This window comes from Geotrypetes seraphini, chromosome 5, assembly GCF_902459505.1.
Source record: "Geotrypetes seraphini chromosome 5, aGeoSer1.1, whole genome shotgun sequence".
Lineage (NCBI taxonomy): Eukaryota > Metazoa > Chordata > Amphibia > Gymnophiona > Dermophiidae > Geotrypetes > Geotrypetes seraphini.
The window spans coordinates 213,352,153-213,366,225 of NC_047088.1; the positions used below are offsets into that span (position 1 = coordinate 213,352,153).

The following is a 14,073-nucleotide window of genomic DNA, read 5'->3' on the forward strand; positions in this document are numbered from 1 at the left end:
TTTTAAATTACGGCCCATGGAGAACGCAAAGCGTGGTGGATCTTCAAACACTGTGTGATATTGGAGCACCCGCCAATGAGAATTGGTAATATGTTTAATTCTAATGCGTTGTGGGAGTATGATAACATAATGGGACCGTTAGACTGACCCAATATGGATATTTTTATGTTCCTGGAACAGACTGGAGTTTGTTTTACCTTGTGTAAGGCCTTGTACTTGGCACTGCCACCTAGCAACGGGTAATAACATAGCTCACGTGCACTTTTCCCTTTATGGGTGTTTGCAGGTCTTTTATTTAGAGTCCTAGCTGTACACACAGTAGGAAGCCAGGTTAATCCACAGTAAAAGGTTTGATCCAGAATAATCTATAAGAGGAACATAGTAGTGATGATAATCAGTAGTGCACACAGGAGTGATCATTGGTAGCAATGCACACAGCAACAAATGCAGTCCACATAATCCTAGTAATGAATACAGAAACAAGAGTCTTTATCAGAAAACACAGGCTGAATCTTCCACAGTAAAGAATATGGCAGGGACAGACTTTAGTAATGAAGACAGAAGTAATAATCCTCTGAAAAGTGCTTAGCATCAATAGACTTACTTAAAGGATAATCCTCTAGGCAAAGTTCAGCAAAATGTTCCTCTGTATAAAAGAGACCAGCAGACTTAATCTTCACCAAGGATCAGAGCACATTTAGTGCTCAATAGTGGAGTAGGGCAGGATTAAAGCTCAGGGCCCTTTCCCTAGCCTGGCTTGCCCTTCTCACACCCCCTCCCCACCCAAACTCCTTACCTTTCATAATTTCTCACAAACATTTTTCACAAAACACTGCCATGCTGCATTTGTCCAGAACCCTTCTAATTAACACAAGCTTTTTCCCTCCCGACAACAGATGCTGAGCACAGATTAATGCTTTGTCCTTCCCTCTCTCTTCATCAAACACAACAAATGCAAATAGCAGTTCTTGAGCAGTACATTTAACTTAACTCCTTCTCTAGTCCATGTGTATCTGCAAAGAGGCAGCCCCTTGTGGTTCTGTTTAACCGGTCCATAGGTTCCTTTCTTCTCCTGTCCTGTTCCGCAGGCAGTTCATGGGAACTTCCTGGTCTGTCCCATCTGCCTTTGATCTGATATGACATGGTGTCTAGAATTCCGCCAACTCCCCCAAAAAGTTCAATATGGATTACAAAATGCAGCAGTACAGTACAAAAGAAAAGAACAGAGACGTGTCTTAATAGATGTTTTCTAAATAAATATGTATTTAACTGCTTTCAAATAAGAATGTAGCTTTTTCAAAGCAAGCAGAAGAGCACACCAAATCTGAACGTCTTGGTAAATAAAGGATTTCTTCAAAAATCTTACACTGTATTCCAGAAAAAGAAAGAAAGAAAGGTAACACAAATGACCCTGATCTTAGAATATTAAGATTAAAAGGAAATGAGAACAAACCTATTAAATATTCTGGACAACTACCATCACATAGTTTAAATGTCAAGCAAGCTAACTTGAAAGTAATACACACCTGTAAATATAACCAATTCCGGTTTATTACAAAGGATGTTGCCCTGTCAATCTTTTTTTAAGATGAAAGAACATTTCATCAGCAACGGTTTTGAAGTTGTGAAATAAGAAACCAGAAATAGACCATAATCCATTACAGTAGTTTAAACGGGACAGGATAAGTGCCTGCACCAAAACAGAAAAAATGTTTCTTAACAAATAAAGATTGTGTATTACAGAACTGCCAAAATTTGAAAAGAATTATATGTACTACTACATTGACTTGAGGTTCTAAAGATAATGTCGTATCTAAATAAACTCCCAAAGCTCTTCAAAATTCACTCTACTTTCAAAGAGAGACTGTCAGAAGAGGTTACAACCTCAGAAATGGAAGCTTCATTATGGTTTAACTAATGTAACTTAGTTTTAACTTTATTAAGTTTGAATGATACTACTGTTTTCAGTCAGGTTAATGCACTGCTCCTTGTGACTCCTTGGGCAAATCACTTGGCCCTTCCCATCCCCCCCCCCCCCCCCATTGCTCCAGTTACATTAAATAGATTGTGAGCTCTCTGGGACAGACAAGGAAAAATGCTGGAATACCCAAATAAATTCATGTAAACCGTTCTGAGCTCCCTCTATAATAAAACCCTTACCCACGCATGTGCAGTTGACACAGCGCGTTCCCTGCCACCATGATTTGTGTTTCCACACCGTGTTCCGTTTGCGGCACGTGGCAGCACGTGCAGCGGTGAGAGCAATGGCAGGAGGGTGTCCTTCGAGGTGCTGCAAGGCATCCGGCTGCTACTGCTGCACAGGGAAGTGGAGGGGGAGAGGGAAAAGGGGCTGCTTTGGGGGGAAGGGTGTGCTGGGGGGCAGGCAGCAATCTTGGTTTGTTCAGGGGGCCAGAGAGAGATAGGCAGGGGGCCAGGGAGAGAGACAGACAGAAAAAAGTGGAGGGGGAGAGGGAAAAGGGGCTATTATGGGGAAAGGGGTATGCCGGGGGGCAGGCAGCAATCTTGGTTTGCTCGGGTGGCCAGAGAGAGATAGGCAGGGGGCCAGGGAGAGAGACAGAAAGAAAGAAAAACAGACAGACAAGGGGCCAGGGGGAGACACAAAGAATGACAAACAGAGAGACAGGCAGACAGCAGCCAAGGAGCGAGAGAGAAAGAAAGACAGACAGACAGGACCAGGGAGAGACACGGACAGAAAGTGGCCAAGAAGAGAGAGAGACAGAAAGAAAGACAGACCGAAAGCAACCAAGGAGAGAGAGAGACAGAAAGAAAGACAAACAGACAGTGGCTAAGGAGACAGAGAGACAGAAAGAAAATCAGACAGACACATCTATTCTAGCACCCATTAATGTAACGGGCTTAAAGACTAGTAAATAAATAAATTGAAAATATTTAACAAAGTAGGTGATATGTTATCATCTGCTAGAATTAACAAAAACATGTCATCTGCACAAGTAGAAAATTTTGCTCCATAGTCCAGAAAACTTTAGCAAAAAAAAAAAAGTTATATACGCAATAAATAATATTAAAGAGAGAAGAGACCCTTGAGGGTCCCCATATGGTGGCTTCCAAGTAGAAGATAAGACGTATTACATTTTAACCAGATAGGTTAAACAAAAATTCCCTAAACTATTATAAGACAGTCCTTGTAATACAGTGGCTCCCAACCCTGTCCTGGAGGACCACTAGCCAGTCATGTTTTCAGGATAGCTGTAATGAATATGCATAGAGCAGATTTGCATGCCTGTCACCTCCATTATATGCAAATCTCTCTTATGCATATTTATTAGGGTTATCCCAAAAACCTGATGGCTGGTAGTTCTCCAGGTCAGGGTTGAGAACCACTGCTGTAATGCCAAGTGATGATAAATTATACACAAGAATATCAAAATCCCTATAATAGCTACCATCCCACCCAGCCCAATGGGAGGATGTGTGCAGGAGATTTATAAAGTATTAAAGAAAAAAAATCTATCAGAGATCAATGGAACTATCCTTTTGGGAATTAATCCAGATTTCATACGCACCCCAAATGGTGTTATAATTATGTATCTGATTTCTCCTAAGAGCAGTCAGTTTAGACATTTGTTGTATATATTGAACTTTATTCAATAATACTCGGGACTCCTGTAAATCTGATTGCTCCACTCCAAGTGAATATCAGCCTAGCTTCTGAAACCAATGATGGCAGGACTGACTCAGTACTATGAAAGGCCCTGAATCCAAATTGTATTGGGCTGAGACAGTTATGTAATTGCAAAAAGTTGGAAAGCATCTTTGATACAATAGCTTCAGCCATTTCTCTTGGGGCTGAATTGGTACTTGGTCCTATTCTAGGGGAACTCCAATCCCCCTCCCTCAGTCTCAGGATCAGCTCGCCTGGCTAATTGCTGCTTCTATGCTACGAATGGGGAAAAACTCCTCCCTTCTCCATTTTCCTGCAGGAAAAGATTCTCGTTATCCCTTAAACTCAGCTACTGGTTTTGACTGTAAAACCCCTGTCTGCATCCTCTTCCTTTGTTGTACCGCTGTTATGGGGGAACTAAAGATTGTCCTGCACAAACCAAATTTTTATCTTCCAGTGCTAGGAACTCTTGGCTCAGATCTCATTCATTGGTCCCCCCCCCCAAAAAAAAAAAATCTTTCTTTTACATTTTTTTAGGCTTAACTCACTTTTAAGCCCTCTTTTACTAACGCATAGTGCAGGTTTTAGCGCCGGCAGCGGTGGTAACTGCTCTGACGCTCAAAGGAATTTTATGAGCGTCGGAGCAGCTACTACCGCTGCCGGCGCTAAAACCCGCGCTATGTGTTGGTAAAAGAGGGGGGTTAGTGTTTATCATCATACAAAAAAAATCACGCCTTAACTCTTTCTCTTCATTCTCAAAATGGAGTTTCTTTTTTATTTTTATTTTTTTAATCTTTATTCATTTTAAAACTTTCAATAAGTGTGATACAATATACATTCATTTTACCTTTAACATCACTTAATATTCTTACAGTATTCCTTCAGAACAAAATACCCCACCCCCCTTCCCACCATTTCTTTCAACATATTATTAGCCCAGAAAATATCCCATCCTCCCCCCTCCCTGGATGTGTACAATCAAAAAAGTAAAAGAAAAGTATTATTCACTCTTTACAATATTTTTCTAATGGCTCCCAAACATCCCTAAATTTCTTTAAATGCCCCTGCTGTATGGCTAGAACACGTTCCACCAAAAACTATAGCTTAGTCAATCCCAATTTTTCCAATTGTTCGTAATATGCTATATGGCAACTCCTGTCATAATGAGTATAAGTTTATTATTATTAGATGAAATTTGTCTTTTAACTCTCATAGAAGTACCAAATAAAACAGTATCATAGGTCTATAGTATCATAGGTCCAATAGATTATTCACTTGGTTCCATATAGATTTCCAAAGATTTAATAGAATAGAAGATGATCTAATATCCCTGCTTTGAGATGACAGTGCCAGCATCTATTAGACTTAAAGCTATCTAACTTTTGTAAACGAACAGGGGTCCAAAATGCTCTATGTAATAAAAAATACCAAGTTTGTCTCATAGATGCCGATGCTGTACATCTCATCCTCAAAGCCTTATCATCATGCAAAAAAAATCACATCTTAATTATTTCTGTTCATTCTCAAAATGGAGCTTCAGTATTGTGTATAAACTTCATTCAAAAAATGTAAACCACACATTATCGAGCATCAAGGTTAACAGTAGCTTCAATGTATTGCTGGTTGATCTTGGCCACTTAAAGCCCCATTAAGCAGCCAAGATCAACTAGCAATACATGTTGAAGCTAGTGTTAACCCTAATGAAGCCTTAAAACGATGATGAAACGGGCCCCACTAGTGTATGCTCAATGTGTGGTTTAAATTTCACGTTGGGAATTCCGGGTCAAAAGATAAGTAATTTTTTGAATGAAGTTTATACACAACACTGAAGCTCCATTTTGAGAATGAACAGAAATAATTAAGATGTGATTTTTTTTTAATGATGACAAGAGTATGAAGATAAACACTAATAATGAGTTAAGTATAAAAAATTAAAAAGAAAGGTATTTTGGGGACCAATGAATGAGATTTTAACCAAGAGTTCCTAGCACTGGATTATAAAAAGGTTTGTGCTCGACAGTTCACTGAGGTCCCTCTTCCCTTTTATCAAAGTGCATATATAAAACACACATATGTCTTGTATTTAATGGTTATTACCAAAAATTTGACTTACTGCTATATACAAGTATGCTGAGTTTGATTCAAGAGTGATTGAAGGTGACCAGCATCCATTTAATTAAATTTAAAGGAACTAAAGATTGCTCAGTTTTTCTCCCTCTTACACTTCCCAGCAGGTGGCATTACACTTATCATGATCCAGTCTGCAGGTTTTCAGCATTACAAATCACTTAGGCCTAGATTCAGTAAGCTCACCGTTGTTGGGCGATCCGTGGCCGAGTCTTTCCGGGCGACCAATTCACTAAACAGTCCTCATGCAAATTATTTGATCGGAGGCACGCCCCACACTGACCCCACGGATTGCTGCAGAGCGATCCAGATGCATGCACGGATGATCCGCGCGTGCGCTTGCTCTCCGCACAAGTGAGGTCAAAACAAAGGAGAAGGGGTGGCATAGGTACAGACAGGTCCCAAAAGAAACTTGTGGAGGCAGAATGGAACAGAACATGCTTTGCAGCCATACTACGGAACAGAACACACTTTAAACCCGCGGGTTAAAACCACAGCCTCGCAGAGAGGCAGGGCGGCAGAGAGGGCACTTTTTGCACAAGGGAGATATTTTATTTTGATGGTTTTATTTTTGATACTGGGATTGCATGGCTGGGATTTCAGGGCAGCAAAGAGCAGGACAGACGGCAAGGACATGAGCGACTGATCCTCAGCTGTCACTTCTTTTTGGATGGGCCAGCCCAGTTGGTGTTCCATCTTCTGTTTAGTGAATCGCTGCCTTCCTACTTATGCATGCCATTTCCTCTCATTTGCATGTGCAGATCGGATCAGGTACGGATCAGATCGGGGTCGTAAACTGGTCAGGACACAATCAGTGTTCTTAGTGAATCTAGCCCTTAAAGGCTTGTCCATACTGTATGTAAAGTCTTTTATACACATGAAGCTAGGTCTGGGAGCTTATTTTACACATAGGCACTTCTGTTATAAAATCAGGCCTGTTATGGGCAGCGATTAAACTACTAAGTAGTACATATAAAGCAAACTGGATATAATATTTCTTCACATAACATATAATTAAACTTTGGAATTCATTACTGTAGAGAATGTGGTGAAATCGGTTAGCTTAACAGGGTTTAAAAAGGTATGGATAATTTCCCTAAAAAAGAAGTCTATAGGCCATTATTGAGATGGCTTGGGGAAATCCACTGCTTATTCCTAGGATAAGCAGTATTAAATCTGGCTAAGTACTTGGGACCTGGGTTGGTCACTGTTGGAAATAGGATACTGGGCTTGATGGATCTTCAGTCTGTCCCAATATGGCAATTCTCATGTTCTTACGTTAGCCTCCAAAATGCCTTTTAGAATTATTTTCCCTGTGGAAATAATGAAGATTAGTAGTGTTTAATGCCAACTGATGTTAGATTAGAATAGGATTATCTACAGGATTTTATTAACAATTTAAATTTTGGTTCTTTAATAAATACTTTAAATCTTAGTTTAAATGTTCTGTTGAAAATGTTAAAATTATTTTGCATAATTTTTTGTGTTCTATTTTTTTTATTTTATTTTACATATTTGTTTTCCATGTGATCTAAACAATTCTCAGCGGATTCCAGCTTCTAACATGTGATTTGATTCTATTGACTTTAGTGTTTTCTTATAAACTGCTCTGAGCTAGTGGTTTTATGCGGTATATAAAATTAGATTTATGTTATATTAAAATAGGCAAAAATTAAGAGCAAATATTTAATGTTTAAGGTCAGCAATATTTTTCTTTTCACTTAGCTCCTCCAGAGCCATTGCTGTGCAAGTTTGCAGACGGAGGGCAGAAAAAGAGACAGAACCAGAGCAAATATGTCCAGAATGGAAGAGCGTGGCCTCGAGAGGGCGAGGTGAGACTTGTAAGTCTGTCTATAAAGTTTCAGTTGGGGGAAGGGGGACATGCACGATGAAGTGCTTTTGAATGCCTCTGGCATTCTAGTTGTGGGTTTTGCCCAGGGGTTTATCACATTGCTTTAAAATTATCATTGACAGAATCCAATAAATGTGTGTATTATATCTATAGTATGAATACAATGAAAAACTCAACTTTCTGTTTCCATGTAAAATGCAACTGTCCCTGTATTTTGCTGTGTTCTGAGGTAATGTGGCTGGTGTTTTGAATGCCTTACCTTTATGTAGAAATTGTTTTTTTCTAATACCACCAAAAGGGTTATGGTGGACAACGTAAGGTAAATTTTGCACGATGGTACTTTCAGTCCATATATGCCCAGGCAATTTTAAAACCCCAGGTAGCCATATTCATTGTCTTTGAAGATCAGTTTTGTATGACATAATATAATATTTCTTATATTCTGCTAAACACCATCACGTTCTAAGTGGATAACATTAAGAAAAAATTAACCCCCTCTCTCTTTTACGAAAGCATGGAGCATTGGAGCAGTTACTTCCGCTGCCGCCGCTAAAACCCACACTATGCTTTCATAAAAGAGAGGGTAAGTGATCCTCCGAGGAAATAACAGTATGTAAAATCAGTTACATCCAATGATTCCTCTATGGAACACATATTTAAAGAGTAATGATTTTGGAGACTTTCTGAAGATTTTATAGTTAAGATAAAGATTTGAAACTTTCTGGTAATTTCTTCCAAGCTTTAGCTGCTGGAAATGCAAAAGAAGAAGATTAAAAAGCTTCTTAGATTTGTTTCCCTAGGATTTGGAAAATATAAAAACATATGCGGCTAAAAGTACTGTATACAGTACATTTCCATAGTGTTACAACACATGATGGTATGAAGTGCACGTTTGCAATATCTGTAATGACCACACACAAACTTATTTGCAATTCAAATATATGTATGTTTTCAAATCTGTTCTTTGAAAAATGAAAGGTCTGGGTTTCTGGGTAGCCAAAATGAACAGATTATTCCTAGCTCTTACTCCAGATGCATGCAACTCTGTTTTACAAGTATTCTTTGTGGATATTGTTATGGCTCAGGCTTCACAGTGTTTGTTGCTGATCAGATTTGTAAGCCACTGTTCTGTGCAATAGTAGTGTTGATTTAAAACATATGGTATCTGAAATGTGAAGTGGTTTTTCTTGATCATGCTTCTTGAATTTGGTCAGAAAAGTTGGACTGTATTGTAAGCATTATGAACCCCTTTTTAGTAATTCTAATAGGAAACACATCATGCTGATTCTTACCAGGGCAGAAATTAAGGTAGCCTCCCCCCCAATTCCTCTTCTTCCTGCCCCCTTCCCCAATTTCCCTATCTACCAAATGCCTTCCCCTCCAGCATCCCTCCCTTCATTTTAAAATCAGTTGCTTCAGGAGGCCCCTGTGGACCAGGATGTTCTTCTCTTCTCCCCACCCATTTCCGAAGCCCCCCTCACCTGTAAAAATGCACTGTCCATGGCTTCCTTGGAACTGTTCCTCTGCCATGGTCTGCATGAGTAGAAACAGGAAGTTGCATCAGAGGGGGTAGACCATGGTAAAAGAACAGCGCCAAGGAGGCAGCACTAGAGAATCGCCATGCCAGCAACATCCTTAACATTATTACAGGTGAAGGGGGCTTCAGAACTGGGTGGGGGAAAGGGAAGGACATCCCAGTCCACAGGGGCCCCCTGATGCTGTGGAGCCTGTTTGTCCTCCCCTTAACACCAGCCCTGATTCCTACATTAACTTCCGGATAAGGAATAGGTCAGAAAGTAGTTTACATGGATTCTCTAAAACACATGTCAGTCACGTGATGGCGCCATTTAGAGAATCGCCCATTGGCAATGGTAGGCGCCAGAAATGTAGGCCAGAGGTTTCATGGCCTACGTTTCCATACCCTACCTTTGTCATGAATCACACCTACGGTGGTAGCCATGCCTACAGTGGCATTAGGCACCAGTAGACGCACTCTTATTTTTAAGCACCGGAAGGCACCTTCAATTTATTTTTTAGTACCGTTTTAAATGGTGTTTCCCTTTATTGAACTTTTGACACTGGAGTGCGAGGGGGGGGGAGGGGGTTTTGGGGTTCTGGTGGGGGTTTTGGTTTCTGTGGGTCTTCGTGAAGGAATGATGCAAAAGACCTGACTGTTCTGCTATTTCTCTTGTTAGTTGTTGGTTTGTTGTTGTATTTATACACCTGAAAATTTAATAAAAATGATTTAGAAAAAAAAAAAAATGGTGTTTCCCTCTTAAGGTAGGCGCCAGTAGGGTGCATATTGATGCCTAAGGGCTCCTTTTACAAAGATGCGCTAGCGTTTTTAACGCATGCACCAGATTATCACGTGCTATAGCACGCGCTAGCCGAAAATCTACCGCCTGTTCAAAAGGAGGCGGTAGCAGCTAGCATGTGCGCTATTCAGCGCGCTAAGACCCTAGCGCGCCTTTGTAAAAGGAGCCCTAAGTTAAGGCGCCATTTATAGAATATGGACCACAGTGCCTACAATCAGGCACCTGAAGGGTGTTCAGTAGGAGCCCATTCTATAAAGAAATGTAGGCACCTACTTCTCATTATAGAATTCTAGACATTTAAACATAATCATTTTGCCATATTTAGCAACTAATGCTTACATCGGCTCTATGGCTGGCTGACAGCGTAACTTACAGTTTAACTTATTTACATAATTTTGAGTCCTGCCCAAGCTCTACCTCTTTGCAAATATGCGCTATGCAAATTAAGCAGATATTTACAGAATAGTATTTGGGTAAAATTTGGGCATTTACCATATATACTCAGATATAAACCCATCCGAATATAAGCTGAGGGAACCAAACTCACAACGACGACCAAAACCCAGCCAGCCGGCCAACGATTAAAGTTTAGTAGGGGGGGAGGTTATGGTGGGGTGTTAGCGTGGAGGGGGGGGTTTCCGGAAGGAGGTGTCCTCCAGCAGGAGGGGTTGGGTACCCTCCTGCTGGTGATCAGGAGGCATCCTCTGGCAGGAGGGGTTGGGTATCCTCCTGCCAGTGATCGTCGGGGGAGAGGAGACAGGCGGCCACTATACCTATCGTGGCAGGGAGATCCCTTGCCGCGATAAGTGTAGCGGGCACGTCTACTCTAACCCAGTTCTGTAACCGGCGTCAGTTACAGAATTGGGGTTAGTGTAGGCCCCTCCCAGGCATCCTATACAGAATCCAGGCCAAAGGGTTCATATGTTTGTGTCTATGTTACAGAATTGTCCCTTAATATGTGGTATGTTACCATAAGTTAACTGTTAATATAGCAGACATTGCAGAGTTGCTAAGACCAGCTCAGTAGGTGGCATTGGCCGTCGACAGTAGCGCTATTTGACATTGGGACAATTATCTTTAGAAGACAATCGAGTGAAAGACAATTATAAAGACCCCTGAGGCAGGCCAAGGGCCGAAACACTGGCAGTGTCGAGTCTTTTGTTGAATAAAGAATCATTGGTCCCAGTTCTGTTTCCTTGTACACTCCTTTTTGGGTGTCATTCACTTTTTTGTGTATTTTAGTCCCTTTCTTTATGGTGGACTATAAAATATATTAAATTTTCTTAATAGTTTAGAAAATGTTCATCCATTTTTGTACTCTAAACCCCCTTTTCATATTTTGTAGGCTGGAATGACGCTCACCTATGATCCGGCTACAGCTGCTCTACAAAATGGGTATGTTTGAAGTGGATGTTCCACTGATTAACTTTAGAAAAGGTGTGGTTTGCAGGAAGTTTTCTTGATGTCTTTTTATGCAATAATGTTTTTTTCTTTCTTTTTTTGTTTGTAGATTTTATCCTTCACCATACAGTATTGCAACCAACAGAATGATCACTCAAACCTCTATGACCCCTTATCTTGCATCTCCTGTTTCTACATACCAGGTCTGTACAGAGAGCTTATTATTACAACAAAAAGATAGTGAGGCAGATCTTGCAGTCCCAAATATGGATGCGATTTCAACATTTTATTTATTTATTAGGATTTATTAACCACATTTATGAAGAGATTCACTCAAAGTAGTGTGCAACAGGCAATGATGATAAAGGCCAGAGTTAAATATTTGTTTTTGGTGGGGTGGGGGACAATATAAGTGCACATTATTTTTTATTTTATTTATTTTCATTTTCTATCCCGTTGTCCCCAAAGAGCTCAGAACGGATTACAGGTTAAACATACATATTACAATATAACAGGTTACAATTTGACATAATTACACTACAAGTTTACAATACAAGGTTGTATCCTTAATTGATACAAACTAGGGGTCTAGTACCACAAATAGAGTTTCCAGGTTAGTTTGCTTGTTCTCTTTTGGAATTTTTAACCTTTCTTAAGTATTGACTGTATCTTCCAGAAAAAGGAGACAATTCTACAGAACTGCAATCAGTAGAGCTTTGAACGTTTACCCCCAAAACTCTGACCTAAGAAACAGGGAAAAGTCCCTCATTATATTTAATATGCACATTTTTTTCTGATTAAGGGGTCCTGTTTACTAAACTGCAGTAGAAAGTGACCTTAGTGCACCTATGTGTGGATTTACCTATGCATTAAGGCCATTTTTACCACAGTAGTAAAGTGGCCAACTTTTCCTTGTTTGCATTAATGGCCATGTGCTAATGTTGTTGTTAAAAACAAAATTACTGCATTAGCGTTCTAGAGCTTAACTATTTTTTGAGTGAAAAAATATTTCCTCTTATTGGTTTTAAAAGTATTTCCCTGTAACTTCGAGTGTCCACTAGTCTTTGTCATTTTTGACAGAGTAAAAAAATTATTCTACTTGTACCTGTTCTACACTACTCAGGATTATAGACTTCAATTGTATCTCCCCTCTGCCATCTCTTTTCCAAGCTGAAGAGCCCTAACCTTTTTAGTCTTTCCTCATACAAGAGGAGTTCCATCCCCTTTATCATCATGGTCGCTCTTCTTTGAACCTTTTGTAGTTCTGCTATATCTTTCTTAAGATAAGGTGACCAGAATTGAATGCAATACTCCAGGTGAGATCACACCATGGAGTGATACATAGGTATTATAACATTCTTAGTCTTGTTAACCATCCTTTTTAAAATAATTCCTAGCATCTTGTTTGCTTTTTTTTTGGCCACCACTGCACATTGGGCGGAAAGTTTCATCGTATTGTCTACAATGACACCCAGATCTTTTTCTTAGCCGCTAACCCCTAAGGTGGACCCTAGCATCTTGTAACTATGATGGGTTATTCTTCCCAATGTACATCACTTTGCATTTGTCCACATTATTTATTTTATTTTTATTTTAAAAATGTATTTCTTGCAAACCATCCAACAATTCTGTGCGAGTTACAATCAATCACATACATAATAAAATCAACAAACCAGGCAAACATAATACATAAAATAAAAACATTTTACAATATCTCATAAAGTCAAGCTATATTATCTTGGTTTCCAATCTAAATCCAAACTTTCAAGAAAAACATCTCTGAAATAACATAGTTTTAATCATCTTCCTAAATTGAAACAGATTGGACGCACCTTTTATTTCAACAGGCAAAGCGTTACACAGAGAAACCCCCCTGCACAGTTATCATAGGCTGACAAATGCAGGACAGCCTCACATTTTTCAGTGATGGTACCTCTAAACACAGTTTATTTTCAGAACGTAACGTTTGAGATGGCTGATACAGCTGCAAAAGAACACTCAACACTGGAGGAGTCTTATCACTCAATATCTTAAAAATCAAACAATAGATTTTAAACTCAGTTCAGAAGGTTATGGGCAGCCAATGAAGATCACACAGAACAGGCATGATATGATCAAACTTTGAAGCCTTAGCTATCAATTATGCAAACAGTAGAACCTGAGTTACATCTTTTTGCAAACCCAAATAAAGCGAGTTACAGTAATCAAAGATAGGGGTCAACAACGCACCTATAACTGAGCGAAAACCATTTAGTGGTAGAAAATGTCTTAGCTTATGAAAAATGCTCTCGACACAATTGCCTTAATCTGTGGTTTGAATGATAAAGTGGGGTCCAAAACAATACCCAAATATTTACACTTCCTAGACACTGGAATCACTGTGTTATCAAGCACTAGCTCTGATGGAAATATGTCTAAGTGCTTTTCATGCCTTACACATAAGGTTTCGTTTTTTCCAATATTCAGTTTCAACTGATTTTCACACATCCATCTCTTAATCACTAAAAAACAAATTTCAATATTGGACAAGGCATCCCTCACAGAACCTGTAACAGGAGCAAGAAACTGAATATTATCGGCATACAACTTGTAGTTCACCCCTAATGGTTTCAAAGCAACAGTAGATAGATATTAAACAAAACAGCAGATAATGCCGAACCCTGAGGTACTCTACTAATGAGAGCTGCTCAGTTTGACTGACTCTCTCCAACTTCTACACAAAAAGTCCTATCTGA

General features: G+C 39.6%; 1 protein-coding gene across 5 annotated transcripts in view; it reads left to right on the forward strand.

The window, feature by feature from the left end:
• Positions 1–14,073, forward strand: part of RBMS1 (RNA binding motif single stranded interacting protein 1) — a 457,592-nt gene that overhangs the window by 386,692 nt on the left and 56,827 nt on the right. For 4 of the 5 annotated variants that reach the window (XM_033944639.1, XM_033944640.1, XM_033944642.1 and 1 more), the window contains exons 7-9: positions 7,496–7,611; positions 11,283–11,332; positions 11,448–11,541. In XM_033944639.1, coding sequence (XP_033800530.1) covers positions 7,496–7,611; positions 11,283–11,332; positions 11,448–11,541 — 260 coding nt within the window. The remainder of the gene's footprint in view (positions 1–7,495; positions 7,612–11,282; positions 11,333–11,447; positions 11,542–14,073) is intronic. The other variant, XM_033944641.1, reaches the window with a different exon arrangement.